The sequence below is a fragment of the Cibotium barometz genome, chromosome 14 (assembly GCF_041138505.1).
Source record: "Cibotium barometz isolate CiBa-2024 chromosome 14, ASM4113850v1, whole genome shotgun sequence".
NCBI lineage: Eukaryota > Viridiplantae > Streptophyta > Polypodiopsida > Cyatheales > Cibotiaceae > Cibotium > Cibotium barometz.
The window spans coordinates 19551961-19568488 of NC_141059.1; the positions used below are offsets into that span (position 1 = coordinate 19551961).

At 44.0% G+C, this 16528-nt stretch overlaps 1 protein-coding gene across 1 annotated transcript; it reads right to left on the reverse strand.

Annotated features, from left to right (window-relative positions):
- Nucleotides 1-1520: 1520 nt before the first annotated feature.
- On the reverse strand, nt 1521-16246 carry LOC147631758 (EH domain-containing protein 1-like). The gene is made up of 16 exons (XM_086808293.1): nt 16062-16246; nt 14932-15011; nt 14167-14235; nt 13993-14050; nt 13774-13826; nt 13634-13673; nt 13331-13392; nt 12994-13107; nt 3885-3987; nt 3692-3741; nt 3421-3549; nt 3059-3310; nt 2867-2946; nt 2613-2739; nt 2384-2527; nt 1521-2296 (listed from the first exon to the last, which is right to left on the reverse strand). The coding sequence occupies exons 1-16, from the start codon at nt 16144-16146 to the stop codon at nt 2111-2113; spliced, it is 1632 nt and encodes a 543-aa protein (XP_086664419.1). The 5' UTR covers nt 16147-16246; the 3' UTR covers nt 1521-2110.
- Nucleotides 16247-16528: the final 282 nt, after the last annotated feature.

The following is a 16528-nucleotide window of genomic DNA, read 5'->3' on the forward strand; positions in this document are numbered from 1 at the left end:
GCTAGCCAAGGCGGATTCGATGCCCAAGGAAAGATTGGGCAGCCACCATTTGGCCCAAAGACCAACGATTGGCAAAGATCTGCTACTAGAAGACCAAGGCTCCTATCAATTTGAGTCCCAAGCACCCCGTTGTAACCCTTCAAGACAAAAATCTAAGCGATGGCCTCAATACCCCAATACCATCAAAAGGGCACCATGAAAAGTCAATGGGTCCCAATAAAATTACTAGAAGCAAAAGGATTCTACAAAGGTAACCCCCACATCTAGGTGCCAAGATTTAAAAAATCCATGCCACAGACCTTCACAAACTCACCCTTGAACAACAAACCCAAATGGGTGTGGAGACCCAAGGCCCTACCTCCGGTGCGACCCCCAAAGTCTAAGTAGGAGTGGACAACAGAGGCAGCACCCTCAAGACATGGGTGCTAGACCCACCAGTAGGCGGAAGAAACCTTGGAGCCACCAAGACCTTGCAAAGTAGTCACACCCCCAAAAGTTTCGATTTTTTATGAGCCACCCAACGTGCTTGCTCACAAATTCCCCCCAAATCCCCACAGTTCCATAACACCCCTATAAGCCATCCACAACATCGACTCACCAATAGGAAGACCGAAGTTTGAACAAACGCACCAGTAAATTTGATGATGATGGCATCCAAGATTTTGTCTCATGAATGGTGCAAGCGATTCTTTGTCCTTACCCATGCTGCATGCATGGTAAGCCACAAACCCTAAAGCCAATAATGTAGCATCCCCGCTCAAGTGTGTGTATAGTTAGTACCTTCATAAGGAATGATAAAAAACACAAAAACCCAAAAACATAACTAGAAACATCAAAAAACAACTAAAAACATGCACATGCAAACACTATATTTGCATCTGCAAATGCACCCACCTTCACGCACGCACATGCCCATGCACACACTTGCACCTGCACATACACACCACCCGTGCACGCACATTCACATACATGTTCACACCTTTGCACCTACACGTGCATCACGCACACCCAGTTGCACATTGGGCACCATGCATATCCACACACTCCCGCCCTCTCCCCCCCCTCCCCGCCTCCAGGTATGTTACTTGTGCCTCCTGCTCCATGTCGCTCATGCCCCTGCTCTCGGTCATCGTACCCTACACCTCTGCTCTCGGTCATCGTTCGCTGCCTCCTCCTCCTCCATGTCGCTCATGCCCCCACCCTATGCCTCGGCTCTCGGTCTCACCTTGCCCCCACGCCTTTCCCCCCCCCCCCCCGCCTTTCCCCCCTCGGCATGTGCTACCAACGCAGGCATGCTACCTTCTTTTGAATTTTGATGATGGTACTCACAGATAAGTGCGCATCTCTTCTCCTCTAGGTACCCTACTTGCTTGTGAGGAGGCGTGCATGGGCCTAGCAATCATCCCTCTTGTGCTTGCCTTCAATCACCAACGTAGTCTCCCCATCTCGAGGTCGCTATGCGCAATACCATCATTTCAACTGTCAACGTTCATATGAAATACAGGGCTGAGTCCATGGACTATGTAGTAACAAAATATATTATGTAGTCCATGGTGCATAGTAAACCATAAAGCAATAATGAAAAGTCAGCACCTTAATCCATGCCCCGACCCTAAGTATATAATACTGAGTGTCTGTGATGCTCTAGTGCTTGAATACTACTATACATTTGAATAGCCGATAAGATGCTGAGTTTGAAAATCTGAGTATGCTTTATGAAGGTCACTAGGCTGTCAAGAACCCAACAGAAAGGAAGCCATAAGCATTGATTCAGCACTCTCTGCACCCACATGGCAAAGCTTACTCATGCCATGTAAAGCTTGAAGTGCACCTTGCTTGTTCACAGTAAAACCGTAGCCCCAAGATCTGCGGAGATCCTCCAGCTTATATGGCACACACCATACAAGTGCTATGTCAAAGGAAAAAGTGAACAAGTATACACCCAAGGTGAACCAAGTATAAGACAAGGCAAAGCTTGCCCTACCGAGCCAATTCACGTAAGGTTCCAGCAGCCATTGCCATCACAGTAAAATAGAAAACATCACATATAGCTAAAGCTGAGTGCATCAGCTCCTGACCATATGGACAAGGATGCACAAAACCATGCTTCTCATTCATATGGGTTGCGAAACTTCTTCAAGAGATTTGGGATATCATAGCCAAGCATATCATCAACAGCCTGAATCATCTTGGGTTTCAGCTTGTCAAACTTGTCAAAATTGTAGCCAGAAAGAACCTCCCGAAAGTGTTCAACGTTAGGGAAATCTCCTGCTGGTAGATGATGCTCCCTTTGGACCTTCACATGGTCACACAGAGAGTCACTGATCAGTAAATAATTTTTAAGTTGTACCTCAAGACATGAGAAGAACAAAGGAGTGCACACCTTTGCAAACTCTTCTTCCAAGTTGTCAACAAGACGCTGCTGTGTCTTCATTTTGCCCATCATAGCAGGCATTTCCTTCTTCAAATGGCTGATCAGATACGCATGGATTTTTGCTGCTCGTGCCCGCTTAACAAACTCATTTATCTGCAAAAGTCAGGAAGAGGAGTGTCTCCAGCTGTACCAATAGCAAGTAGTTGGACATAACAAGCAAGGAAGGCCAAAACCTTACCCGTCGATCACAAGCTTTCCTAGGTATGTCCTTCAGGTCTGCTAACAGGTCTTCTTGCTCCCTCTCAAAGAGCTCCTTGCCAATGGGACCTACAGCCCGTTCGTTTATGGGTTTATCATTGAATGATCTGCCCAAAACACAAATGCACCTCAAAAACAGCCTTCTGATCATTCATTTGGTTGGTTGAAATTCATGCCTATAATTTATACCAACAAAAAACTATAATATAAAATGGATTCAGAGGGTTTCCTGACCCAATATACACACGCATCACTTCAGGAGTGTTCAGGACTTTGCCAAGAGACCACATGAGCGCCCCATACACTCTCATCAACTGCAGCAGCAGTCAGGCAACAGTATGGGAGGTAAAGGACAATGTTCAGGAGAGTGAGGTTCTGTGAGGAAGAAAGCCACTTTGAGAACATAGAAACAGGTAACCACCATACCTGTTGAGTGTCGACTTGATCCGCCTTATTCAAGACAACTCTTATTTTATCATCATGCCCACGTAGGGAGCCAATGACCCGTTTGAATTCATCACTGATATCCAGCTTATGTGGGTCAAATAAGAGCAAGATAAGATCGCACTTAGAAGCAAACCATTCGGTAACTCCAGTAAAGTCATAGCTGCGCTGCGTCCGTTGCTTTTCCCCAGAAAGCACCCCAGGTGTGTCCACAAAGGTGACGTGTTCCAAGAGCTAACCAAGCACCAAGACAAAAGGAAAAGAAAAAAAAGTGTCAGCCACCGTGACAATGAAGGGTTGTCTTGCATGGTAAATAACTCATGCATACAGCGGGAAACGCTTACAGGGTGTGGCATCTGTGAGCATTCAAATTTTGACAGGAAAGCTGTTCCAAACTTTGTTAGCCCACTAAAGGGCATATCAGCCTGTACAGCAATGGTATTCCCTGGCACACTTCGATTGTCTGTGCCTCCCTGCACAAAAGAATTTAAAAAAAGGCTATGAAACAAGATCACCTGCCCAGAGAAGGATCAAATTTGGAGAGCTTTGCTTTGAGACCTCTGTTAGGTCGAACAATATTCCAACACTATGGCATCAGAAAAGCATAGAACGCACCATGACAACAACAAAGCGGTCAGTTGTAGGTTCTGGTCCGATATGAGCCCCTGAAAGACAACCCATAAGCTTGTAAGCGTTCAATATGTTTGCAAAATGTCCTCAACAGTCCAACTTATTAAAAACTGAGAGAGAGAGAGAGAGAGAGAGAGAGAGAGAGAGAGAGCCTTTAGAGTTTTCTTCTCAAGCTCACCTGGGTAGTTCCCTTTCAGCAGATGCTTAATGAAGGTGGTTTTCCCAGTAGAGTATTGGCCAAGTAGCATGATCATGGGCTTAGCATCAAATTCACTTTCAGTCTGTTAGGCAATCACATAGATGTGGAGCATTACTAGAAAGGACAACAAAGGAAAACACTTTAAGCTATCTGCATGCAGACCAATGCCAACAGTCTTACACGCCATCAACTTTTCAACAAGAAAAGTCCCAATTTAAAAAAATATGAATGAGCTTGTCATCAGAAATGTGCCAAGCTCTCTGTTACCAATGACCCCAATAGTGCCATACATCAGTGTAATTATTAATAGCCTTTCCACCAGAATGGGGTATGGTTAACATCTTATAAGTCAATACTAAATTTAACACAGTTCGCTCTGCAGCTGGTGGACGTGCTTGAAGTAACATAAACATTAACTTGGTCATAGTTGACTACTGGAGAGTTAGTTTAAAGCAGTGAGTTTTTTTTCTTCTGACTGGCCTTAGGCCCAAGATCCTCCCATAGTTACTAATTTTTCACCGCACGTAGGCGCTTATTATCTGCCCATAGGCAATGTTGCCGAGGAATCACCAAAGGGGGTTTTGAACCCAGGACCTCTTGGTCTTAGGCAAACTCCTTCACCACTTGAGCTATCACCTCATTGGCTTAAAGCAGCCAGTTTTGTGCACATATACGTGAGGTTTGTCTAAGTGCAAGTGAACAACACGGATGTAGTAACAGAATACTTGAAGCAATATGCACATACAGATACCTAAACTACTGCAAACTATATTACTTCTAAGAGCAAAAGGTCTCTACAAGACAGCCAAAACTAAAGGCTGAGAATGAAAATAAAGCTTAAGGACTTGCAACCCTTTTTCTTTCTGAGAAATGTCCTTCCATCAGCAAAAACATCTGAGAGTAAAGATATGAACCCTCTTTAAAACAAACTAGAAGAGGAGAGGAATCCCTCCGTGGCTTATACATGAGGAGGTGGGTGGAAAAGCCACAATAGAGGCTTGTAATGCCCCATCCTTGCTTCCTGACACAAAAGAGTCCAGGACTCCATGCACTGAAAAGCTGCCTATTGTTCTTGCATAGACCAGGAGCTGCCCTAAAGGCGCTCCAAGCAGCCAATGAGGTGATAGCCAGGACCAGGAGGTCCTAGATTCAAAACTCCACACCATGCATCCTTGCCGGCATCGCCTACGGGCGGATAAAAATGATAACTACAGGAGGATCTTGGGCCCAAGGCCGGGGAATGGGGGGGGAGGGAAAAAAAAGGTGCTCCAAGCAGCCATGTAGCATATGTCCACAGTCTTCCACAGAAGTTGCAGTCGCCTCACAGGTCATTATGACCCTGAAGATCATAATATGGCTGGCAACCTATGGGACACTAAAGGTAATGAGGGACTTATGGATCGCTTACAGCGTGGGCTAGTGTGAAAGGACCTATTCATTAATACGTGTGCTTTATCAAACCCAAACCTATATGAGTGAGTGATGTGCTCATTAGTTGTGTCCCCCACCACAGGGAGGACTGCCTAGGTAAAGTTTTAGCCACACTTGGATAGTGTGCCTCAAGCTCGGGGGTGCTCTAGATAGAGATATGGTTAGGAGGTGAAATTGCAGGCCTCTTCTATGTGTTGATTTGTGTGTGTGTTTGCTTTACAGAAACTATGAGGTGACATCATATAGGAGAGGCTCTAAGCCTATAAAAACATTGTACTTGATTGAAGAAATACAACATAAGTGACGTCATTTGAGTCGTGCAAATCTATCTCTTAATTTGTGCATTCTCTCTCTCTCTCTCTCTCTCTCTCTCTCTCTCTCTCTCTCTCTCTCTCTCTCTGCTCCAATGCCATAGCCATGTTTCAGTACAAGCCACCGTAGCTTGTGCACTAGGCAGCTAACCCTAGGCCATAATCCAACAGTTGGAATCAAAGCATCGGCATCCATGGTCTCCACCCACATTCTGTTGCCGCTTCCTCCACAGAACACACGATGCTTGAGCTGCTCGCCCCCACAGCTGGAAAAGCCAAACCAACCGCTGTGCACACACTACCCCCACGTTGCAGGCTGTAGAAGCCGAGAAGAACTTCGCCCAGCCATGCCCGCCCCTGCCCTGCAGCGGACTGTGAGCCTCCTCTCTGTGCGTACTGCACTCAGCTCACACACCAACTCTCACAAGTGCAGATTATTCAACAGCACTTGCACATACGCAAGGAGGCATAGACTTCTCTCCAAGGCACAACATACTGCTGCTCACTAAGATTTGCAGCAGCAAAATAACCACAAAGGCTCATCAACAAGCGAGTAATAGTATCTCCTTGCAACAGCTTGCCAGGCAAGCTCACATCACATCTTCAAGAGCTACTTCAGCAACAAATCTGAAAGCTACCATTACACAGAAAGTAAAATCAATTTGGGGCTTTTTAATTTTTTGCAAAATCATGCTTAATCACAGCAATTTAACCCTAACTACTTCCATCAATTTTTCAAAAATGAGGATACAAATCGATCATCAAAGTGTTGCTATAGCATGCTACAGCATCATTTACACCCTTGTTTGGAAACACTAATTTGTGAAAGCCCTAATTTTTAGAAACCCTAATTTTTCGGGGGCACTGTCTGTAAGGGATTAGACACTGCCATTGGAAACTCTCCTTTGCTAAGACCTTCCAAAATTCATAGCATATCATGGCTATCCACATGTTCATTGACAAGTTCAATGGGGAAGTTTCCATACCTAGCAAACTGAACTAAAATTTAGTCTCATGAGGTAGGGATTATGGCTTTCATTGAAGGAGAAGAGAAGATGCCCCAGATTGAAGATGCAACTTAGAAAGCATGGAAGCTTAGTGATCAAAGAGCCTTTGGCCTCATAGCCCTTGGCTTCTTCGATAATTTCATACACCATGTTGCGGATCTCCCTATCTCCAAAGAAGCCTATGAAAAGCTGGACAAGTTTTTTGGGACTCAAGCAAAGAACCTTTGCAAATAAAGTCCTATGGTCTTAATGCAACCACATCAATGTTGAAGCAAGAGATTGGGCCATGGCCAGAGGCAAGTACAGGAAGCATAACAAGGTAAACCTAAACTAAAGAGTAGGATGCACGAGAGACTACATCTTTGCAAGTATATTTATATTATGATGATGGCCCTTAAAATAGGAGAGACCCCCCTTATAAGGTGTGACCATAGGCTACCACCACATATGCTACATGTCAAGATGAGGTGCCCAGTGTCCACTAAGGTTAGGCCATAGGCTGAAGATGCAACTCAAAAAGCATGGAAGCTTAGGGATCAAAAATCCTTTGGCCTCATAGCCCTTGGCCTCTCTAATAATTTCATACACCATGCTATAGATCTCCCTACCTCCAAAGAAGCCTATGAAAAGTTGGACGAGCTTTTTGGGACTCAAGCAAAGAACTCCAAAGTTTCTTTGCAAATAGAGTTCTATGGTCTTAATGCAACCACATGAATGTTGGAGCAAGGAATTGGGCCATGGCTGGAGGCAAATATAGGACGCATAAACAAGGTAAACCTAAACTAAAGAGCAAGATGCACGAGAGACTACATCTTTGCAAGTATATTTATATTATAATGATGGTCCTTTAAATAGGAGAGATCCCCCTTACAAGGTGTGGCCATAGGCTGCCACCACATATGCTACATGTCAAGCTGAGGTGCCAAGTGTCCACTGAGGTGTCACGTTTTATACAAAACTCCTTTTACATTGTTTTTCCCAACAAAACCTCCCTCAATGAAAATGTCACGTGCAAAAGCTCTAGGAGTCTTCTTTCAGCCCTAAACACCATCCTAGAACAAGCTTGATGCAAAATGCATTCAAAAGATAGAGAAGAGAGAGATAGAGAGAGAGAGCTAAGTATTCAATATATTCTATAGTACAAAAAGGAAGTACATGTCTTGGCTAGCCCATGGTTGCCCCATCAAAAGGTGGAAACACCTAATCTAGTGCTAATCTATGACTCATCCCCCTAGTGGACTAAATGAACAACTAGGAGCCAAGCCTTGCCTATTTATAGACCTTGAAGGCCTTGATGGACTGGCCAACCTGCTGTCGGCCAGGTCCCCTACACAAAGTCCCCGACTTGCTACAACCGACAGAGATCTCTCCTCATGCACATTGGCCGACGGCCTCCTAGGTAGTCCCACCGCCTTCCTACCCATGCCTTAGCTGCTATAGCTCCAGAGTCAAGTCAAAAACTACTTATCTGGTTCTTAATCTTGTTTCCCTTCAAGGAAATAGCTCTAGGATTAGCATGCACATGTCTTGCACATGACATCCCCCTCTGCTAAACTTGATGACAGGACTCCAAATTCTATTCTTGAATGACTGTCATCATACTATTGTCGATCCCTGGATTCCCAAACCTGTCATCCTTCCCTTCCACGCAAACTTTTTCAATAAAAACCATGCCCGATCTCCAAATCCACTCCAACTCTGATGAAGATCTATGCATCTGTTCCATCTTGTCCCTGAACAGTCTCTAGTCTTTCTTTTATTGAGTATTGAGTCTGGCACTCTCACTCCACCCCTTGGAGGATCATCCTCCCTTGGAACCATAGCCTGAAAGCCTTTCCTGGTGTGCCCCAAGTGGCACCCGACTCACAAGACTACCATTCCCCTTGGGTCTTGTGGAACACCACTAACGAACCTCCTAGGAACTTCTTCCATGTCTTGTGTTGTGCACCTTCATCTGGGACTGAATCAATGTTTAGCCTTGCTAAGCCTGATGCTCTAATACCAATGTCACATGTGGAAGCTCTGGGAGTCTTCGTTCAGCCCTAAACATCATCCTAGAACAAGCTTGATGCAAAATGCATACAGAAGATAGAGAAGAGAGACGTGTACTTTTCTGTACCTTGGACATGTACACCATCATATGGGACTGAATCAGTGTTTAGCTTTGCTGAGCCTGATGCTCTGATACCAATGTAACACGCAGAAGCTCTGGGAGTCTTCTTTCAGCCCTAAACATCACTGAGAAACATGCTGATGCAAAACGCAGACATAAGGGAGAGTAGAGAGAGAGAGAGAAAGAGAGAGAGAGAGAGAGAGAGAGAGCTGAAAATTCAGTATATTCATATGGTACAAAAAGGTACTCAGTCTATAGCTACCTTGCTAAAAAGGTGTAACACACCAAAATCTGTCCTAGTACTTGATCCACTCCATAAGGGAGAGAATGCTTACAATAATGAGCAAACTGCCTATTTATAGGCTTCTTGGACTTCATGGAGTGCTGGCCGACCTGCTGGTCGGCCAGCCGACTAGATATATCTTCTACAAAAGTGATGTGCCTGTAGCCGCCTTGGTTCTGATTCAGCCGACAGCCCCTTTTGTCTCAGCCGACAGCTCCTGCTCTGCTCTAGTACAGCCGACAAGGATCCAAGTCCTTCTCCAAGTCCCACACTGGCTCCAAATTGTAGCTTGCTCCTAACTCTGGTCTTCTTCTGATCTTTTTCTGGCTGCCCCTTCTGGACTAGCACCAGAGAATGTCCATGGCATTTTCATGCACATGACAATCTGGGGCGGACGAAATGATGGCAACTCTACTAGATGTCAAGCCACACGAGCAATCTCCTAGAGTAATCTCGACCCAGATCCTCCTGTAGAACCAACCTTCGAATGTGTTGCAAGCTAGGATGAGACCACGAACTGTAAGAAAACACCCTTGGTCCACAAAAGCAACCTACTTTCCATGACCAAACTGTCCAAAACATCTCTAAATCCACTTCTCCGATAGCGGGCAACCCCTATATAAGTTCTGGGATGGAAAGCACCATAAAAGCATGTGAAAACCTCGTTGCTTTTCTTATATACCTTATATTCCCTGTTTTCAGCACCTGGGCAGCCCATAAAATCAACGATGATGTCTGGAAACTTGTACAAACATGCGACCAACCTATGTAGGTGTGCACACTGCCATAGGCGCAAGGAAGGCTGCAGGCTACACTGATTCTGAAGGCAGCTGCGCAGGTCGTTCTGTTGGCGGCTAGGGTACAGTAGATAGCAGCGACAGAGGCTGGCGTAAGTGGAACTGAGCGCTGCAGAGCAATAGGAAGCATTGGCTATAGGCGGCGCTGACTGCAGGTATATGGCACGACAGCAGCACACATTGGTTCAGGCTGCAGTGCTTTGTACAGGCAGCAGCAGGATAGGCGGCAGCAATGATGATGGCCAGAAGCAGGTCTGACAGCGGTGCTGGCCAGGAGTTGGAGGTGTTGTTGGCAGCAGCTGGCGGTCAGGCAAGTAGCCAGATGGCAACACACAAACGCTAGAGACAAGCACAAGCGGTCCCGCAGTGGGTGGCAATGGCATTGATGCTGAAAATCCCTAAGCCTTGATCCATGAACAAGAGAGGGGTTCATGCTTCTTTTATACTTGTAGGAGGCCTTGCTTTTTGCAAAAAGCAATGCTTTTGCTTTGTTTTCTTCTTTTACTTTGCTTTTGGTCTTTTTACTCTATGCTTTTCCCTGTTGCTTTTTAATAATAAAATATTACTCAACTTTTGTCAAAGTTCTTTAACTTTTGCTTTTTGGAAAGTCAGCTTTTAGCTTTTTCATTCGTCTCAGTCTCTTCTTGCCAATAATATCCCTCGATCACGGTCAACTCAATTTGACTTTTTGCTTTTTCTTGCTTTTTGACCAAGACTGGTGCTTTTTCTTGAGTAAACCTTATGGTCCATGTCCCCATGCCTTCTTCCACCTGTCTGGTGTCCAAGCAAGGGTTCAATCATGTGAAATAGAGCTAGGAGGGCCAAACGGTTGTATATTCATAATGTACAAAAAGGTAGTACAAGTATTGGCAAGCCCTAGAAGTCCTAGAACTCCTAGAAGTCCTAGTCTACTAACTCAGCCCCTATAGGACTAAATGCCTAAATGAATGCATGGTTGAACCTTTTACAAATACTTGGGACAACCATTTATGCTGGCCGACTACTGCTGTCGACCAACAGAAAATTCACATAATATTGTGTTTGCAGCCGACCTCATCTGTAACACTCTGATCAACGTACCGACCTGATCTTGCATCCACGGGATGCCCTTCTGTTGTCATCCAATACCCTGTTCAAGCCCTAATGACTCTATTTATCTTGCTATCCTTCACGGGTTAGCTCAAGAATTAGCATGTACATATCATGCACATGACATTATAGTTGGTAGATATTTGTCTCGGCGATTTTATGTTTCCAAGTCCATGAGGGGTTGGAGTGTTGAAGGATGGTTTATGTTCTTCAAGGACCTGAGAAGGTTCTGTTTTTGTTTTGTTTCCACGGTCATATGTGAAGGAACAACAGCTTCATTTGAGTTGGTTCCTTGATAGGTGGCTATGTGGATTCGATAGACATGTATACACCTGAATTCACAGAAAGTTCATGCAAGTAGCTAGATTCTCCTTCATTTATTTCCAAGAGTGGAAATGTTCTAAGTGGGGAGGAATGTTATGTACCTAGCACTAACCCTTGAGGTTAGGGACTAATCCAACAAGGTTAGGGGAGCCCTGGGATTAGAGAAAGCACGTGGAATCTAGTGGCTAAGGTTCATATTTATTGCAGCAATAAGCACTATATAAGTGAGGCTCTGGTGGTATGGGATGTTACATGCAGAAGCTTTGGGAGTCTTCTTTCACCCATAAACACCTTTCTAGAACATGTTCATGCAAAACACAAGCAAAAGATGGAGAGAAGAGAGAAAAATAGCCACGTTTTAGTATATTAATATAGTACAAAAAGGTGTACAATTCTGGCAAGCCATTGGCTACCCTAGAAAAGGTGATCTTGACTCAAAAGAGTCCTATCCTACTAATCCAAACCCTAGAGGAATGAATCAATCTCAATCTATGTCTTGGGTTTGCTTAAATAGCACCAAAATCACTAGTTGGCCAGCCCATCAACTAGTCGGCCAGCTACCGACCTGCAATAACAGCATTAAATGCTGTTGTCTCCACATGTGTGGTCCTAAACTACAGCCAACAGAACTCCCGATGACGCCTTTGGTTCCTGGGTGCTGGTCTAAACCCTAAACAGTCTGTTCTGCTCCCTCCAGCCTTGCATAGTTAGCAATGTAAATGTGTGCACATGGCATCCCCTCCTACTAATCTTGATGACAGGATTCCAACCTTGGCCTTGGATGATTGTCACCATCCCCTTGTCTCTTCATGAATTCTCACACTTGTTATCCTTCTGTTCTTCGCAGCACTTCCACTCTGGAAACCCTTCCCTATCTCTAACTCCACTCCAAATTAGATGAAGATCAATGTATTTGTTCCACTTTGTCCCCTTGCCTTCTTGCCCTGTCCCTAAACACTTTCTTTGGTCTTCTTTTGCTGAGTATTGAGTCTAGCACTCTCACTCCACCCCTTGGAGGATCATCCTCCCTTATAACTGTTGCTTGAAAGCCTTTCCTAGTATGCCCCAAGTGGCATCCGACTCACAAGACTACCATTCCCCTTGGGTCTTGTGGAACACACCAACCAACCTCTTGGGAACTTCTTCCATGTCTTGTGTTACTCTCCTTGGACTGTGCACCTTCATCTAGGACACCATTAGTGTTTAGCATTCTAGAACCTGATACAATGTTGCCTAGTCACCACACCACCAAAAGATCAAGATAGGGGCAATGGTTTCATCCATGCGCGATGGAGTGGGACATGGCCAGCAACAATATCTCAAAACCAACCTGAAGGTCTAATACCAATGTCACATGCGGAAGCTCTGGGAGAAGCTGGAGAGAAGAGAGGTGCACGGACTTGAGCTCCACACTCTTTTTCCTTGCTTTGTCTTGCTCTCATGTGTCCATTTTTTTGTTCCATTTCATCTTAGGGAATTGATTTGAACGTTGCTCGTGGGATTTAATTGCTTGTTTATATTAAATCCTCCACCACAGATGTGTTAGATTGTTTACAATCGATTGAGCATTTAGAAGGCAATGGCACAGAAGGCACTCAAGCAAGATTGAAGAAGTTTGTCACCTACCCCAAAATAAAACAAAACCCAATATTAGACTGCCCCACAAAGCATGCAACCAACACTCTTAAGGCAAAAACACCAAAAATGGTAGAGGCAGCATTAACCAAACTTACAAGAGGGGATGAAACAAAGTCATTAAATAGATAGGTGACTTCCAATGGTTTAAGCTTTTCGACATAGAGCTTTTTGAGACCATCAATAACAGATGTCACATGTGACATTGGTATCTGCATGAAAAAAAGTAAGCTGTTAATGTTTTTTAGTCTGGCTAATGCTTAAACCTAAAGCCCACGGGATTGTGGTAAAGGGGTTCCCTCCCATGGTTTGATACCAGCCCGCACCTACACTCCCTGGATACACTATAGCCAAATAATATATATCCACACCCAAAATAAAAAGTTAAAGCATGGGTGTAAAGTACACAGTTTTTGGAGATTAAAAATAGCTGACCTTCTTAGTTGTTTTCTGAGAGAACCACTGAGCCGTCGTTGATTGCAGTTGTGGTGAGGTTCCTGAAACAATCCACAACCAAGTTAGGCTGCCTTCACAAGACCCATCTGGCCATACTCTTTCTGACAAAAAGTGCACATACAAAGAGCCAAGATTGTGTCCGGGCTGACAGCAACCTAAATCAGCCATCCAACAAGGCCATGGGCCCGGACAAGACCAGTTTGTGAAGCCATCCTCTATAGAGTACAATACTTTTAAAAGCACACACCAAAACAGTAACAGACCAGACAAGTGAGAACGCACCATTCACAAAAACTTCTGCTGCTGGTTGTAGCTGGCTTTTCTGGACCACATAAGAGTGAAAGTTATCACAAGAAATCTTTGACTTGACAGAAAAACAAATGCTTTTATCAAAAATGTATTGGAAAAATGCGTTTACATACAGCCAATAACTCGTCCAACCCTTCCATCACTGGAGGACTGATGTTTTCTAAATCTGAAAATAATAATGATAACAATAATTTGTGTAGATTAGCAGGTCTGTAGGTTGCACTGAACAACTTGCAACTTCTATAAACGGGGCTTTAAGACCTTCAAATATGGTAATAACCACGTTTAAAGCCAAATTAGGAAGCAGATTAATGCAAATTATCCCATGATACCAGAGTCCTTAAGCATGTCACTGGATATTGGGTTGCCAGTTTGTGCAAGAGAGATGATCTGCAATAGAAAAAGGTTCCTTTATGGCACATGCTATCTTGGGTCAAAAAAAGCTACAAGCAAGCGCAAGCTTCTGAAAGGTCAACTTTGACAACCTAGTAAGTATGGATTTTAACCTGCATTGCCGTGATAAACTCCTGAAATCCGAGAAATCCTTGGCGTTTGGAATCTGCCACTGCCCAGACCTGCAGTGAGTTCATTTCATTGTTAGAAATTGAAAAAAAAATTAAGACCATTTTTCAAATGGAAGCACCACATAACTCTCAAAAAGTGAGGGCACAATGAGATTGACTACTTGATTAAGTCCAGCTGTTGTAGCAAGTGTAACACATGCACAAAACTAGGGTATCATGGCAACAGACGAAAAGGGAAGACTATAACACCAATCCACTGACATGGCAAAAAAAATATTAACCAGCCACACCCATAACTTCAAGATCAGCCTAATGAGATATTGATGGAGACGTTGAGACATAGTCACATGGAACGGGAACGGACAGATGGAACGGGGGTCTGTTCTGGAACGGGAACAGGAACCAGAGAGAAAATGGGAATGACACGTCATCACCATATGGCTACCATTTGCAAGCTCAAGATATGCAAGGGCATATATTTTCAAGCCTATTAGATGCAAGGTCATACACCACTCTCATATGATATGATATGATTCCTTCAGAAAGTCACAGTCAGAGGCCTTTTAAAGCAGGAAGTACGGACTTTAGGAAAGCCTTGCATCACTGCAGATAGTATAGCAGCAGTAACCTCCGCCCCCCTCCCAAAGAACATACTTTACAAACATAGTGATGGTTAATTGCAAGCCCTTGAATAAAATGAATGCATGTCAAAACCATAGGATTTTAAAAAGTTGTTGCATGAGATACCTGCTTGAGGTCTGGCCTTGAAAGCTTTGAAAGAGAAAAGAAGTTGACTGCATCTGTACCTGTTATCCTTCCATCACCATCTATATCAAGACAATGAAAAATGCCATTAAAAAGGTTTGTCACTAAATCACATAGGAGCAGGGACAAGAAATGTGAATGATAAATGATTTTTATTTTTTTTGAAGCAGGAAGGGAACCGGGCCATACATTGAATACAATACACTATTGTTGCTCTGCAAAATCAATCATATTATGCTTATACATAATCATCAAAAATGCACATAAACAGTCTGAATCCACAATTATAAGTAAAGGACTGACTACATCAACAGCAGACTGAAGGAAGCATGCTGAGAACCGGTCAGAAAAAAGATGGGGCTGTTTATGAGAGTGGAAAACACTAAGCTTTCTTGCACCAAGAGCAGGTTTGTGGAGCAGATGGCTTATGACAACAAGACATATGGGCAATGAGAGTGTCCCCCAGCTATGATAAGACCAAATACATAAACTGCCACCCCTGGCAGCTACGCCCTTCTGCATGGAGGAAAAAAAAAACAGTAACCCTCCCAGATTTAAAATCTCTGCCACTTAAATTGATAAGTGTGATTAATAGCACATGCACATACCTACATGTGCATACATGCACATACATAGAATGGTAAAGACCATTCATTCACCCAATCAGAAAAGCTGTTCCTTAAATCAATGCTATTACATGCACATACACGTACCTATATGTACATACACACGCATTCATGCATACACATACACACAAGTGTATGAATGCATGCATGCATACAGACAGACATTCAGTGGTGAAGACCATTTATCCCAATCAAGAAAAAAGCCATTTCTGCAAGACAGAATTGGTTGACACTTTGTTGCTTGATCAACGCAAATGCTTATTACAGATGAGGCTCCAGGAAGTAAGAGATCATCCATTGCCAGCAAACCTTCGATTCAACAGTCCAGATCTGGTATGAAGCAGCTGGGCGAGCCAACGCAGGAAAACGTAGGCGGATTTTCTGTGTGTCTAGGAAAGCCATGGCTTCAAATTCTTGAGATTACAGGAAAAAACCTAGGCTTCTGAGGGGCCATTGCAACAGAGTAGAAGAGAAACTAGGGCATACCTGAATCTGCATAGTCGAACCACTGCTTGAAGAGCTGCTCGTCGCGTTTCGCATAAGTGGTGTGCCGGACTGCAAGGATGTCCATCTCTCTCTCTTTCTCTCTCTCTCTCTCTCAAAAAAAACTACTTTCTGGAACTTCAAAGGTTAGAGCTAATGCAGATCGGCTTTGAGTTCAAGTTGGCACTACACCTACGCGTTTTTTGAAATATACTTAACGAGTGCCACTTGTGGCCCTCTCATTCGTTGACCTCAAAGTTTACTTCCCCCCTCTATCCATCCTTCTAGAGAGGTAGGCCCTCTTACTTATAGTTGCATGTAGAGTAAAAAATGTAATGTCAAGCACTTCATGGTAGCATTTAATTGTTGCATCCGCATTTACTAGAGGAGCAAGGGGGGATGTGTAGAGCTAGAAGATGAACAAGACTCGCAAATCAGGAGCCCTCGTACACTGCTCTCGTCACACCCTG